The sequence below is a fragment of the Falco cherrug genome, chromosome 4 (genome assembly GCF_023634085.1).
Source record: "Falco cherrug isolate bFalChe1 chromosome 4, bFalChe1.pri, whole genome shotgun sequence".
Taxonomy (NCBI): Eukaryota; Metazoa; Chordata; class Aves; order Falconiformes; family Falconidae; genus Falco; species Falco cherrug.
This window is the reverse complement of record NC_073700.1, coordinates 34,516,880-34,532,982: the sequence shown is the minus strand read 5'-3', so window position 1 is coordinate 34,532,982 and position 16,103 is coordinate 34,516,880. Positions and strand designations below refer to the sequence as shown.

The window sequence follows — 16,103 nt, the reverse complement described above, 5'->3', positions numbered from 1 at the left end:
ACTATAGACAGGCAACTGTTTTCTGTGTGCTTCAGTGCGTGACACAGGTCGTGCTGCAATGCGATGCATTCTTCCTACGCTGAGCTTCCCTTAGCAGATGCACAGAAAATTAAATTCCCGAGCCAGCTTCAAAGCATCTTTAAAAGGAGCAGTTTATTGCTCTGTGCACTTAGACATCGAGACACAAGTTTTACATGTTAAGCCTCCACCCATTCATACCTCATATAATAAAGGCATCTCAAACTTTTTTCTTGTGCTATTAATAAATCTGATGCATAACAGAATTGCTCTAATCAGCTATGCACTCAAGTATATACAACAGTTTTATGTAGTATCTGTATTTTCAATTAAATTCTTTAACTAAAACATTTAAAGAATACCCATGGGTAACTGTTTTCCACTACTGAAAAAGAAATAATATATGCATGTGATAATTGGGTACTTTGTTAAGAAAGCAAAAGATGGCAGGTGTCATCTTTAACTTTCTTCCTAGACCAATTTTTCAATGTGTAATGATTTTAGGAAAAGCTTGCAAAAAAAAGTAAGGGAAGAAAACCAAAGAAATCTTTGAAATACTTTGAGTGAGCTAGAACAGGACTGCCAAATGTACTAGGCACAGAACACATCAATGAATAATTGAAGCAAATTAACCTTAAGGACTACAGCATTTCGAAAAATGGAGCTTTAACCTCTCCAATCCCACCCAGTATTTCTGAAGGAATATTTTTATATGGTGCTTTTAATTCAGGTGAATTCCCACGGCAGAGCTTGTGCAGGGACACACACCCTCCTCACCCTGCAACACAACCTCGCACCGGCACTATCAGCAATGCTTTTATGGACATCTCATTCATTTTTCCTTGGAAAACTAGCTCCCTCCCTCTGATTTACATCTTAGACACTTGAGTTTTGCAGAGAGGTGAAAAATTAGGCAAACCATTACTATTTAAATAGTTTTGCCCTCAGTGATTAGTCTAATTGTTGCAAAGTAAAACCAATTTATTAACTGTACACGTTACCATTTCAATTTCAGTTATATTAACGTGACACTGCTGTTATCCCAATCCCACCAAAATAATCTAAGACACCACTAACGAATCCTGATTGTTTAACACATCCCAGTAACCCGTTTGGTAGATCCACACTCACATCCTGGCTTTGCAGAAGGGGAGCGGGAAGAGCAAACTAGTAACTGGATTTTCAAAGGGTTAACAGCACGTCACCCACTAGCCTATAATGGGGAGGGGGTAACAACTTAAACACCGATGAGCACACTTTGAGTTTGACTTCAAGAAATCTTATTTAATTAAAGAAATCAAGAAGTCTCATTTAATATGCAAGATGCACACACAGAGCCTACATTTTAGCTTTAACCAAGACTGTACCGATTTGCCATATTGTCAATATTTACCAAGAAAAACATGCCAGCAAAAGCTGAAATTCCCACTAACTCCTAAGTGTGTAAACTGACTCCTCAACATTAGTAACCCAAATTTAAGTCTCTGGAGAATCCTGCTCTAATTTGGGATTTGGTTTGTTATTTGTATTTAGGCACTTCATTCTCCCCCCTGATTTTCACAATCACAAGTAGTTTTGCATACAAGGAAATTATGAATACAATTTTTTTTTTTAAAACTTTATTAAATTATGCAGTAAGAACCCATCTCCACACAAGTGTTTCATTTCTGGATAGCAGAGGTATAATACATGAGCCACAGGTGAGTGCATTACCCCTCCCTTCCCCCCAGCTTCCAAGAAATAAAACAGCATGTATAATACACTCTTGTTACCATGGTACTCCAAACAGATTGTTCATAAGGTTATTTTTAACTGGAAAAAAATAAAAAGGACCAACAGTGCCAAGTGTCTCGTTCTGCATATGAATGTTCTTCACTGCAACGTTCAGAGCCTTCCTTCTTTCAACGCGTGGCGTGGCAGAGGGTTCAGGAAGCAATGGCAGTGGAATGCATCTGCATGGGTATCGTCAGAGACAAAGCCTGCGACTTCCCTAGAGTTAATCAGGCAATCAGAATGCAAAAAAGGCCGTGTGGCTGTTGAAAACTCTCACACTTCCAAGTGCATGTCCACGAAAAATTGGCAACAGAGGAGAAAGTGAATTCTAAGACCTACCGAGGAGGCAGAGCAGTTAGCATAGTGCAAATACTGAAAATAACACAAGTTTGTCTGTTACTTACGCCTGGTGTTAAATTTATGTTACCTGAAAATTACTAGCCAAGCTTTCTAGTCAGATGAACCGCTGCAAATTCATTCAATTAAATTAATTTTATGCCAGGAATGGGCTTGGCTCAAATCCTTTAATACTTAAGATTTTGATTGACAAAATGCTATATTTAAAGTTTTTCCTTTGAAAAGTAACTAAAATGGCAAAAAGGATTTTCCCATGTCTATTGTTTTTCAACAACTGTGCGTAAAGAATTCACCAAGTTTACAAAAGAGCAACTTTTAATACATAACTGCGCACATTTATCTGGGTTGAGAACACCAGTGTGCGCTTCTGCTTTAGCTATCAGCACCTGTAAGATTGTGTAGTTGTAACTGAATTGCACAAGGTTTATTTGCTCTAAGAAAAGGAAGTTGCTTTTTCTTAAGGGTGTCCGACTTCAAAAAGGAAGCAAGAAGTCTTTTAGACAACTGGCAGACAAGCAGGACATTGATCTCAGTAAGAAGATGCCATTTTTAGAGAGACTTTTCTGAACATAATCACACTTTGAGTACAGAATTGATTAAAAAAAAGCAAGAAACCTTGGTGGAAGTTTCACTGTGGATGCATCATTGAACAACCATTTATAGAAGTAATATGGCAAAGGAAAATTACTTTGCAGAAATCTTTACAGATCTAATTGAACAAAAATTGGAGAGTCCTTCATTTCTTGGATTATACATATACCCCTGTGAACTGAAGCACTATAATTTACAAGTGTAAACTAAAAATATTAGGAAAGTGAAGCAAAAAGCATATCACTCTACCTCCACCAGAACATCACTTTATTGTTTTATCTGTCATCAACAATGTAAAACTCTACTAGATACTCTATCCTGGTTTTTAAAAAGGTAAAGATTACATTGGATTAGCTACGTTGTACAAAAGAAACTACAGCAATCACAGTAGAATGAGATTGGAGGGACAATTTGAATTACAAAAAAGTGTACACTGCAAGCAGAGGGAAGTGCACATTAAATCAAATGCCTGTAAGATTCATTACTTTTAAATGCACAGTGACAATTTTGAGAAACTGTACATAATAGAATCACAGAAATGACTTTAAAATAACCAAAACTACATTTTGCATTTGACCAACTCATAAGTAACCGTTGATGTTCTCTATCTTCAGTGCTTTTGGAAAATTTGTTTACCAAACAAAATTTAAGTTGTTAATTTGACTAAACTGTGAAGTAGAAGCATTGAAATAAAAAGTATATTGGAAGTACGCCTAACCTACAAGAATAAGCCGAGAGGGGTGTATGCAAGGAGAGGCTGGGAGGGAGGAGAGAAAGGAAAGAGGAAAGGGAGAAGAGAACAAAGGCTTTTTCTTCTATCTCAGAAGTTCTTCCAATGCAGCGTGTATCTGATGTACAGCTCTTGGCTTTCAGTCCATTTCTGAAGTTTACATTTTGTAGCCTTTTTCCATACTAACTGGTTGACTCAACCAGCACTGTTGCCACGCAACAAGAGTAACAAGAATCTGAATGCATCAAATCTTCCCTTGCTGTGATTTCTTCATGGCCCCATTTTTTCTGTTTTTCTTTGAACAGGGTTCGGTGTTTCCTGAATTGTTCACAGGGTCGGGTGGAATTGAGTTCCAAATCACTCTGCGGTTTGTAGCATCCCGATTTCTTTCTGCAGCTAACCCCCAGACACGTTTGCAGTTCTTCCGTAGCAGAAAGACAAACCGTGTTGTTCAAGCAGTGAGCTTTCACCCTTGACCGTGGGGGTTGCAGACCATTGTGTTTAGCGTATCCCTGAGTGCAGCTATCCTGCAGGATTTCACTTCCCAGTGCACCGAGATTTCCTAGGTTTCCTCAGATTAAGCCCCAGTATGCATCACCACCGACTGTGGTGCGGCTATGGATGCCTGAGGCCGAGTTGATTCTGGTGGATGTCTGACCTCGCTGAACCAGACTGATCTGCTTTCTCCCTACTCATACCCAGGCAGTCCAACCTTCATACAGCTGAGCCAAGTTATCTAGATTAGTTGCTTCCTTAATCACAAAGTCAACCTATTAAAAAGGTCAAACAAGCAATTAAAAATAAGCTAGATTTTTAAAAGCATTTAAGTGATCTTAAAATTTACTGTTGAATGTCGCCTGCAAATACAAAGCTTGAGTGAAAAAAAAATCTATAGTAACTGTAAACTTAATCTTGCAAAACTTTATGTAGTCCACCTAAGAAATAGGAATTGGTACTGCAGGGGCAAAAAAAGATCGCACCATCTCATTCATCGCCCTCATCTCGAAAAGAGTCACAATGTTCTCAGATTTATGTGGACATCTGGGTCCCCTGATGCAGTTTCCCAGAGACAGGAGCATGGCTGTGTTATGCTACTAAACACAGACAAGTTCTGTCCTTTAGACAGCTGTACAGATCTCATGTTCTCCCTGGGTATCAACAGCTGTGTAACAAATGTTAGCTTACTGACATACAAAAATCAATTTTATCCAATTCGTGAATTTAGATAGATCTATGATATGGAAAACAAAAGCAATTGATTAAAAAAAAAAATCAATGCAGCAATATAAGGCAGCAGCGTACCTTGATTTGCATTGGAATAAGTCACACATCTCAAAAGGGACCCCTCATTCACAACAGGATTTCAGCCTTTTAAGGCATACTCCAGCAGACATACACATGTGCTTGCCACCGAATATTTAAAGCGAGGACCAGTACTGGAACTTCATTATTTTCAACTCACCTGTTCAGCAACAGACATTCTCCTGTTGGGATCCACATCTCGGCCCTCTAACTTGGCTTTGACCCGCTTCCACACGCTAACTGCATACGAGTTCCTTTCCTGCACCGCTAAAGGTACAAAATAAAGTTAATTCAATTTTACATTCCCACACAGAAGGCCACTGATATGTTTCAGGGTTTTTTGTTGTTGTCAGTGGTCATTCTTTATTGGGTTTTTTGGGTGGTTTTCTTCTTGCAGTTTGTTTTGGGTTTTTTTTTTTTTTGTGTTTTTTTTTTTTTTTTTTGTTTTTGTTTTTAAAGCCCTGTATTTACCTTTTCCTGTTTTAGGGTCCCTGGCTGTCTTTTTGGGACTACAGGCAACACTTTTGCCAGCTCCTGGGACTGTGCTTGGAGGAGTATCTGCTGACGTGGCAAGATTTTTCTGGATTAGCTTTCTTGCATTCTGTGACATCACCTCTGGCTGAGTTTTCTGCCCGGTATTGCTACGTACAGCTGTAAAGGAAGTTTAAAAGCACTTAAAAGTACTCCAAAGAATGTATCATAGATATAAGAAAAAACACCATTAAACATATATCAAATGCAGTTATCAGTACAAATGCATTTTAAACTTCTATTTTAAAGTCTGCAGCAGTTGTTCCCTCCTCAATCTTTCAGTTTTCTAAAGTTCTTTCACTTTGTAAACAGGTTTTGTTCCACTGCAAAACATTTATTTTTATGGGCAAATTTTTATGGGCTCTCTTAAGCTCTAATTCTATCATTTTGTATGGTAGTTATAAAATGCAATCAGGAGCCTGTACTTAGTCCAAACATTAACAATAGAATAATCCTTGAAATAGAAATCCATGCTCATAAGAAACCTTGAGGTTTTAACTGTAATGTAATGAAAGTTTTACAAATGTGAATGCCCTTGTAGGGTTTCAGGATTAATTTCAAGGTCACTATAAATTTTAGTAGTAATTTCAACAGAAATTACAGTTCAGTTGATATATGTGACAATGCATTCCATGTATTCTGGGCTTCCTGGAGTGAATCCAGATCTTTAAGTCTGTTCAAAGGCTACGACCAAGCAGCCATTCAGCACTGTATGCTGAATGACTTGAATTTTATGGGCTTTTATGATCTTGCAGAGATTGTCTGTATATCAAAGTTTAATAAAAGTGATGATCCCCACTCTAACATCAATTCCTGATGTTTTGGTTTGTACTTTTTCAAGCATTACCTGCAGCAAAGGTTGGCTGATACATAGCAGCTGACGTTGGGCTTGAGCATTCATTTGATGTATCCGTGACTAAGGGTGATGCAAAACCCACCAGATTATTGTAGACACTAGGAAACATAATAGACTTGATAAATATTCATGCAACTACTCTACGTATTAAAAACTAAAACAGAAAGTCAAGTGAAATTTTGCAGAAGAATTTCTGCATTCTATGACTATCACCAAGCAGGTGCCCTGTACTGTGTCACTGCTCCATACAAGCAGATAAGCAAAGTGCCTTCACCTGAAGGCAAGTGACTTTCTTACCTTTGGCTCTGTGTTTTTAGTTCTTTCAAGGTGGGAGTTATTTCCTGCAGCATTTCAACATGTTCCTGACTGCGGGCTTGACCCATAACCTGAACTAATGTAAACAAAACTGTCTGAATATTATCTTGCCACGATTTATATTCGCCCAAGAACTGCCTAACACTATTCTCATAGGGAACATCTTCACCATCTGCCAAAGCCGCTTCTTCATCCTGTAACAAAGATGTGCAAAAAGGTTAACTACTTGCTGTATTTTGCCTAAGAGAATGAAGTTGAGCATTTCTTAGCCTTTTCAGCCCCTCTGTTTGTTATTTGACTACAAATAACCATTAATTTTCAGGAGTTACATTTCAAGAAAATCAATTTGAGAAAGACCAAATGTTTTAAAACATTTTTTAATTAAAACCCAAGAGAATTTGTAAACACAATGTTTCAACTGCCAATTGAGAGCAAAGGTTTAATAAAACCAAAGCCTGATGAGCCTAACTTTAGAAATAAAGCTTTATGAACTGTTAGAGATGAAATTAATTTTGTATCTCAAACTCCATATGCACAAACACATTTCACTGTTCATAGGTACTTTACTAAGCACATATTTACAGGTGTTAATTTTCTTAAAACCATACTGACATGGGTTAGAATAATAAGTTTAATGAAGTTTTAGGCATACCTTCGCCATAGCTTTCAGTAGATGTTTGACATCTCCAAGTTGTCTGTTATGACCCGTGAGCACAGTTTTAATACTATCCACCAGATTCTGAATTGTTTCACAAACTGTTTCTATTTGCTGTTCTCTTTCTGTTTGTACAGTTCTCTGTGTAGATATTTCCTGGGTCAACTGCTTGTGAGCTGAGTGAAGCCATTCAGAGCTGCCAATAGGATGTTCAAGACCAGTGCCCTAAAAATAACAGAAACATTTTTGTATCTGTATCCAAACATAAAACTCAGTTACTGTGTAGGTGCTACTGCCAATTGTTTAGCAGCTGATGGAATACACCGTAATCCACAACCCATCCAAAGGTATACATAACATTAATTCAGAATGAAAGACAAAATTCAGAGCTCGCGATTACAGTGATTCTAACATTACATACTTTGCTTTGACCTTTACTTACCACTCTCTGAAGCAGGCGAAGCTCCAGTTCAGAGACCGAACTGTTGAACTGTGACGCAAATGAGCACATTTGTTGACAGCGTTTGAGAAGTTCAAATAATGCAGCATCAAGATTTAAGGCTTCTGCTGTTCTAGTGCGTAAACTTTCAAAATGAATGATATTACTGCAGAGGAAAGTGACCTGAAAAATCGAAGCAAAGTGAGAAAAATTATTCCAATTAAACTGCCTATTATACAAATTGCATTTCTTCCATGTCCTTGGAAGACAGAGTTTTAAATATAGCAGTAAAGCCGCTCTGTTAAGTAGCGGTATCATTTCAGGGCCATCCATCCCTGCAGCAATTCTCCCAGAGATTATTCATATGGCTTTTGAAGTGAAATTCCCAGAAGTATTTGGTTATTTCTGTTTGCTCTTTAGATGCTGAAGAGGAAAAAAGTTTTCTACATAAATCTCAAGCAGGAAATAAAAAGTGAACACACTTATCAAGTCAGTAATACTGCACTTATGTAGAGTACCTGACTCGCTCTCTGACTTTCTTTCAGTACAAGGTTTCTCCTTTCAGCAATAGTGGCATCAAAATCTTGCAAGACGGGTGCCAGTGCAGGATTAGCGCCTCCTGCCCATTTTAAACGCTGCTCAATACTTGCTTCAAGTGCTGCTAGTTTTTCCTGTATTGGGGAAGAAAAAAACCCAAACAGATATAAATAACCTATTGATATACATAATCTCAAGCCCAACTGCCTAACATAAAAAAAGTGCACATATATAACACAGGCAGACATTCTTATACCCATATATGTAAAAGAATGTGGTATTCATGACTGACAAATGTTAGCTTATGCTGGTTTTAAAGGTTTATTTTCAGCACACATCACAACTGGATTTGATTGTTATGGAAATAAAGCCATCTGTCTAGATTTTAACCTACCAGAAAAAGAAACACAAAAATAATCACATTTCTAGGCTAAAAATTATGTAAAATCATAGGAATATCAAATTATTTTACAAATAATCTTCAAAAAATTACAAACAGTACCTTCACAACTAAAAGGAAATTAAAACTCAGGAAGCTAAGCAGTATTTGTTTTAAACAATTAAACATTCTATATTACAGACACCCAAAAGCCTAAAAAGCCAAGCCACAGCACACAGAATAGCTGATTTGCTCAGCTCTACAACGGAAGCTTCTGACACTTAGCTGGTGAAATGACAGTAAGGATGACCTAAGTCAGACAAGCTTAAAGAACAGGAGCTTGACCAGCCTTCAGAAGGAAAGGTACTTTCACATATTCAAACTTTCACTCATGAAACAGATTTACTGATATTCCTGAGAGAATATTTTGTATGAGGTAGCAAATTAAAAAAGTGTAACAGTACACATCAGACAGACTGAAAGAGATTAATGAAAATACCACTAAGTTTGTACTTCAGTAGCAGGAGAGAGAACAATCTGGGGGTGGCAGACAATTTTGCAGTTTGTGCTAATCACATTCCGATACGCTGCTGAACAAACCTCCCGAAACCAGCAGTACCTGGACTGTTGCAATTGAAGCTTCAATCTGACTGAGCGTGTGAAGTTTCTTTTTCATGCTGGCTAAAATTGCAGAACGAGGCGGAGGAGTAACAGAAATAGCTTGTGGGCGACTGATAAGGAGATCTTCGTGCTGCCACTTTAAGAAAATAAGGGGAACAATTTTCAGCATTGCTCAGCACGAAGCACTTTGGCCCACAAACAGCAATTCCAGTGGTCCGTAACAGTTTACAAGAAAGGGTGTTTTAAAAGGGCTAGGTGCCAGATGATACTGGCACACTTGAAAGTTCTAAATCATTAGAGAGTGTTAAATTATGTAAGTAGTTGTAAACTATGTTTTGCTGGCTTGGATATTTATACCATTAATCAGTCACTAACTTACTATAAGTGATTTATACACATTTCTTTGATCTAAAGGAAAACCCATCAATATTCAGAAACAATTCACTTGTGACGCATTAAAACCAAGACTGTTTTGCTTACCAGTCTATGAAATAGTTTATTACCTGGCATGGAGAAAGCTTTTACCCTTCACCTACAAATCGCTACACAATGAACATCAATGATACTACAACACACCTGGATACCAGCACACACTTCAAGGGACACAATGTCATTTATCTAAAGCCTCAGAAGGACATTTTCAGGATTGATACTGCCGCAATTTCTATTTTTTCCGTAAGGCAAACAGTGGAGCAAGGATACAGTTAATGGCTTAAAACTCTGAAGGAAGGTACAAGACGACACTCAGCAATGCGTACCCTCTCTTTTAAGCAATCTCCTCCCTTAAAGTCATAGTCTGTTTGAAAAAAGGGGGAGAATAGGACAACATTGCCAGTAAGAGAGCCAGTGAACGATTTATTTTTCTAATAAATGACTATGTGGAGATTGAAAAAAAATACATGTACTGACTTGAAAAATAATTTACACATTGCCACACTGGCATCTCATAAAGCAGCTAGTCTTCAAAAGAAGCTAGCTGTAACATTTTTTTCCTTATACGTTTACAGGATAATTTAAAAGCAACACACTTTATCAAGTCTGTTACAATACTCTAGAGCTCATTCAACAGCATGTTGCTCAGACACAGTAACTAAAGTTCACTTCCAACAGACAACGCAGGCAGAAATAACGCACGTTGTGGTCTCACCTGGAACATGGCAATATGCAGCTGCACTCTCTGAAGGCTGGTCTTGCAAGACGAAATACTGGTTTCAAGCCTGCGCACTAGATCATGCTTCTTCCACGCTGTATCATACGAACTAGCTAATACTGTTGCCCTGTTCATGACCAACTGTGAGAACTTGCCAATTTGGATGTTGTGCTCCACAGCCTTCTTGCACAGGTCATCCACAGAAACCTTGCTTTCTGCCCCAAAGTCTTTAGCCTCTACCTGAGCAATTATATCAACACCCAAAGCACTGATGAAACTGCATAAAGTTAGTCCCAAAGCTTGATTTGGAAGGCCAATTAAGAGCTGCCTCACAAAGTCAGCTGTAAAAGCCTTGATTGGTTTGGCCATTTGGTCTTCACTAAAACAAGAGTTTCTGTAAAGAGCTTTCACGTTGACAATTTGAACAGGTCCATTTACTGCGTTCTGGTCTTCAAGGGAACTGATTCCTTTTAAAGGAAAGAAATAGTTTTCTGTTATAAACAAAATATTTGATGCATCTAGAAAAATATTATCTGACTTATAAATGCAACAAGATTACAGGAAGTAATTTTTAGTTTCTGCACACTTGCCACATATGAAAGGTAAGTTACAGTAGAAGTGACCATTTTATATCCTTCTAAAAAGGACACGGGATGAGAAGTGGACAAAGCAATACTGAATATTCAGTAACATTTATTTACCTGACAATGTTTTAGAAAAGGTACCACAGAGCCTGAAGAATTCTTTAATTGTTTGCAGTCTCTTCAGAAAGAAGATTTCCTCTAGAACTTGCCGATTATTGTCATCATCAAAGAAGTTAACTTGGGTGCTGCGGGCTTCCCTAATTATGTCAATCTTACGCCAAGCAACAGGTATTTCCATCTTGTTTAGCTGAGCAACGTAAAGGAAACAGATCAGTTTTTATAAAACTTTCGTATTTCTGACTCAAGAAGTCCTCTGAAAAGAACAGATCCATACCTTTTCAATCAACAAACCAAATGCAGTTTCCACTTGAGCAAACATTCCATCAAAGGCTACCAAAAGCATCTGACCAGCTGACATTTTGGGAGTTTCATCAACTGAACCATTTCTCGGCTGAATCAGTTCACCATACTGAGCATGAAGTACTCTTTAAAAAAAAAAAAAAAAAAGTGTTACATGTTTTTGCTTAGTCTACAAGAAATAAATAGGATTTTCTTAAACCGATTGATCCCCCAGCTAGAGCAGATTGGAATTAAGTTGTAGCCAAACAAGACAAAATTTTTGCAGGCTTTTCCTAACCCCCTGCTCACCACAATAATCCTAAGGCTGGTGTCGTAGGAACGGCTAAGGATACCATAAAAGACAGGATTGTATTCAAGGACCAACTACAAGGCTAACTTATAATACAGGTAGAGGATACAAATCGTACTTCCTATGAGCATGGTAAGAAAGTTACAAAAAGTGATGTCAGTATCACCTTTCCTTCCTTGAAAGCCAAGTACTAGTTTTATAACATACACGTATGTAACTGACTGACTGGAGTATGGGGTAAAACAAAGGATGAGGTCTCAGGCTGAGATGGTTTAACAGCTTGCTGCTCCTGAAAGGGTGGTCTTATCCTCGCCCTCCCTTATATCACTATTGATGCCCAACTAACAGGCTGAGCAGGCTTGCCAAGGGGTAAACTAGGAAGAAAATTAACCTAAAGGGGAAAAAAAGGTAAATTAACTGGTATAGCAGCCTTCCTTGTACCACTGATGAAGCCACCACAAGTGGCTCAAGGGAAGCAGCGAGATCACTTCTAGTCAGCAGGAAGCTTTTGAATTGGCTCAGCTGTCTACCAAGCACTTCCCCAGAAAGGTAGTTTCCCACATTCCAAGACGCACAGGTCTGTCCTTGGTTTGGGTTTTGTTTGTTTGTGTGTTGTTTTTTCAATCAAGTCACCGATTCATCACGCAAAAGCTGCTCATCAAACCTCCTGACGAGAGGAATGCCATGGTTACAAGCTCTCCCTTTCACAGGTTCCTCCCACACTCAATGGACCAGTTCCTATTTTTAGCATCCCTGAACTTCAAACATAAAATCATATCTACACGTTTTGGAAAAAGTTGACTACCAAAAGTCAGCTTTAAGCAGATATAAGTGTAAATTGCTGTAGCTCTGTATTTCTGTGTACGCATGCGGATAAACGCACAGAGAGGAAACACGTGCAGTTTAGACACTGCACTCTGCTTCAGGGTATTCTCAGGAGGAAAAGCCTGGGTGTCAAACAAGTAATAAAATTCAGACAAACTAGTGCTCTTCAGTCTTCATTTTCTCATACCTGATTTTTTTTTTTTAAAAAAAGTGATTTACCTTGCAACATCGATGTAATGAGTATGCATTTCTTCCTCTAGTCCCATAGCAGCGTTTCGTAAGTAGGCTTGAAGAGATTCCACCAGTGTTTGCAAGGGGACTCCATCAGTTGTTTGTTCAATAAGATTATCTAATTCATGGAGCATACTTTCTAAAGTATACTCTCCTTTCATCAAGCACCTGAGCGCTTCAGGAAAAATGATCTGTCGGAAATTTGAGTTCAATTCCTGTTGGGAATCATGAAAACGTAAGAAATTTTCCCCTCTGAAAAAATATCATGTGCAACTTTTCTCATTTTAGTATTAGTCTGCCCTGCAGTAGACATCAGTTAAAAGATAACGGTGGTCAGTCAAGGGTCCAAATCTTACTTTTTTAAAATTAAAGAAATCAGGAATACATTAAATCCTGGACAAACCCAAAGGTTTGACATCTGCACAATGTAGCAACAACTACCTCAACAGCATCAGCAGCAACACCTTACAGCAATCCTCAGCAGAGGATTGGTGGTACAGAGATCACACTTCACAAGCCAATTTCATCAAAATTGGTAGCTTTTCTTTTCCATTATGTAACTATCAATGAGTTAAATTATATACTGAATTTATGATTTCCTAGACTGATTAGACTAGGTAAGGGAAACTAATCTAAAACTTGCCAGGTAATGATTATTTTGCTACAGTCCTACTCACGACACAGAAATCAATACAGGTAAGAAACACAATACCTTAAGTGGCACAAAGCAATTTTCTCCAAGCAGAATACAACAGAGGGCTAAAGGCAGCTACAGAAAGAACCAACCAACATGCTCTGTCTCCAAAATGAGACAAGACACGCCAAAAAGATTCGTAACCTTAACTGCCCAGTGAGTTACACATCTTACTTAAGAGCTCACACAGCGAGGACTACAATGTGTAGGTGAAAGATGTCAGCTGCAATGCAATGAAATTGCACGTACGTTTCTGCAAAATTTCTGAAGCACCAATATTTTGAAGAGCGACAAAACTAAGTGATTAAAATCTCCATGCACTTACACAGGTTGGTAGGAAAATATTTTTCAAATACAATACTGAAGAACCAAAAGCCTCAAAAAGCTATTTACACCAGCCACAGTTTATAAACCCCCCAAACCTTCGGCACATATTTCACTCAAGCTTCCGCTAATGTTTTGTGGTTTGAAGTAGAAACATTTCTAAACCACAAAATTATAAATGCATTTTTCTCCTTTTGCAATCTTGGAGATAGGGGCCTGTAAAACATGTTTTCAGAATTTGTCTCAAACTACTTGTTTTCAGGTGAAAATAACTAAGGCTTAGCAGGAGCAGACAACAGAAAAGAACACAGATTAAACAGTTAGGAAGTTGTTCTGGACTGCCAGCAACAGAAGAATGAAAGCAACACATGATGCTGGTGTGTCTATAAATCTCATGCTAACTTTCTCACAGTTACTTACTTGACAGCAGTTTTTACAATTTGTCATGTACAGATCAAAATGTTTTCTTTCAACCAGTGAAATGTAAACGGTAGTAGTGAATGCCTGTTCAGCTCAGCCAAATACAGCGATCAAAACTAAGGTCCAAACCCAACAACAAAACTCAGCAGCACCATAAAGAACCATTTAGCTGTTTGAGGAAGAAGCTTTTAAGAATGGCTTAGCTAAAACCTTAGAAAGTTGGGGTTGAGGAAAGTATAGTAACATAAAAGTAAGTATCACCTGAAGCGAGATATATACTCCATTCGCTAAGTGAACAGCTTCTGATGCTTCAATTGGGTTAGGAATATCTAAGTCCTGGGGTACAAGATGACACTGCTTCAGCAACTGTACAAGGCACGTAACGTTCCCACTCATGCTGCAAAGCTCCTCCAAGAACCAGGCTCCATCTCTTGAAGTCAAATCAACCAGCTGCTCTCCAGCACTAGATGCTGCACCTTCCATCATCAGATTTCGCCTAGATGAATTATGACACTTACTTAAGACAACCTGCTTGCCATTGCATTCTCCACATGTTACTTGAATATTCCTTTTAGGTGGTCTCAAACATGAATGCGTACAAAAAAATTTCACAAGAGGCATCTCACCTCGTCAGCGTGCAAAGAGCAGAGATGATAACACTTGCTAAGCTCAGTGAGCCCTCCTCTCCATTCTCATGAAGGAACACTTTTATGCAACGTTCGATTTCTTTCAGCTGCTCTTCACAAACAGGTACAGTAACTGCCTCCTGTTTCAAACGCTCCACCTGCCTGATAAGTTTGTTATTTATATCTGCTGCATAGCGCTGTAGAGTCATTTCTGTAGCAGTTATGAACTGACACATACTTGGAGGTGGCTGAGGAGCATACTGCATTTCATACCTGTAAAGTAGAAGTACAATGACAAAATTCTCCCTTCTCAAGCACCAGCAAATTGCATTTTGCTCTGTGGGAGGAAAAACACACTGCATTTGAACAGTTCCCACACCACCTACACCATATCAGCTCTAAATACCACAGCAGTCGATGGCTACCCTAATGACACTTTTGTAAAATCCTAGAATGCACCATATTTCATACCTATTTGCAAGGACAGAAAACAATTAGTAGCCCTTGAGGCAAAGAACGATTAGAAAATAAGAAACAGGAAGAAAATAGGTTTCACTGTAAATGCTTGATATAATCTAGATCTTGTAAACCAAGCGGTAATAATGCTGAAATGGCCTGACTTCAGAACAACAACAACAAAAAAACCTGCCTGAAAAATCTTGCTTTAATAAAGAGAATCTTTAGCTGACCTAAGTGATTTTTAAATACTAGAAGTTTCTGAACCCACTAAATATCACTACCCTAAGGCCACAAACATGGTTCTTCATTTATTCATTGCATGGCAACATTACTTGGTTTTCTTTTTGCAGTACCCAGATTAAACTTGAACTGTATTTTTAAAGCAGTTTTTCATCTTTTTCTACAGATTTCTAGAATTACAACTTAATCTTGTCTTGCTTTATAATTAAATCGGTCCTTGCAAAAGTATTAATCTTAATTAGAAAACTAAACCCCTAAGGTAGCTTGAAAATTAAGTTCTTCAAACAATCCATTATTCTGTCAACTTACTTCCTAAAGATATCCTGACAACGCTCTATTGTCATGTTACAGATGAGTTCTTCCATCCAGGTTTTCCACTGCTCTATTCGGTGCTTCTGGAACACAGCTTTTGGATACTGAAGAGCTACTGTTGCATAGTTGTGCAATTGTTCAAGACAACCACGTAAGACTGATCTTCTCTGCTGGAGAAAAGCCCCAACTTCCCCTTCCAGTTGTTCACACTGACTGATTAGATGTGCCTGGCCTGCATTTTGCAGAAACGCTGTTGCTGGTACATAACTTGGAGGACCTTATAAGAAAGATGGTTAAAAGTTATGATGCATCTCTGAAGCGCATATATTTTACAGCATACAAATACTGAGCATTAACATCTTTTCAAAAATATTTTTTTTCTATGATAAAGGAGGCATGGAGAAGTCATACTGAGAATTTTGAGC

General features: G+C 38.2%; 1 protein-coding gene across 2 annotated transcripts in view; it reads right to left on the bottom strand.

Moving 5' to 3' along the window:
- Nucleotides 1-2,989: 2,989 nt before the first annotated feature.
- The window catches only part of SMG1 (SMG1 nonsense mediated mRNA decay associated PI3K related kinase), a 67,415-nt gene continuing 54,301 nt past the window's right edge, over nt 2,990-16,103 (bottom strand). For both annotated transcript variants that reach the window (XM_055707474.1, XM_055707475.1), the window contains 16 exons: nt 15,676-15,955; nt 14,668-14,940; nt 14,303-14,537; nt 12,592-12,818; nt 11,233-11,383; nt 10,956-11,145; nt 10,252-10,721; nt 9,103-9,240; nt 8,086-8,238; nt 7,571-7,750; nt 7,126-7,353; nt 6,456-6,667; nt 6,150-6,256; nt 5,243-5,422; nt 4,932-5,038; nt 2,990-4,239 (listed from right to left, as the gene is read on the bottom strand). In XM_055707474.1, the coding sequence (XP_055563449.1) occupies nt 4,162-4,239; nt 4,932-5,038; nt 5,243-5,422; nt 6,150-6,256; nt 6,456-6,667; nt 7,126-7,353; nt 7,571-7,750; nt 8,086-8,238; nt 9,103-9,240; nt 10,252-10,721; nt 10,956-11,145; nt 11,233-11,383; nt 12,592-12,818; nt 14,303-14,537; nt 14,668-14,940; nt 15,676-15,955 (3,209 nt within the window). In that variant the 3' untranslated portion in view covers nt 2,990-4,161. The remainder of the gene's footprint in view (nt 4,240-4,931; nt 5,039-5,242; nt 5,423-6,149; nt 6,257-6,455; nt 6,668-7,125; nt 7,354-7,570; nt 7,751-8,085; nt 8,239-9,102; nt 9,241-10,251; nt 10,722-10,955; nt 11,146-11,232; nt 11,384-12,591; nt 12,819-14,302; nt 14,538-14,667; nt 14,941-15,675; nt 15,956-16,103) is intronic.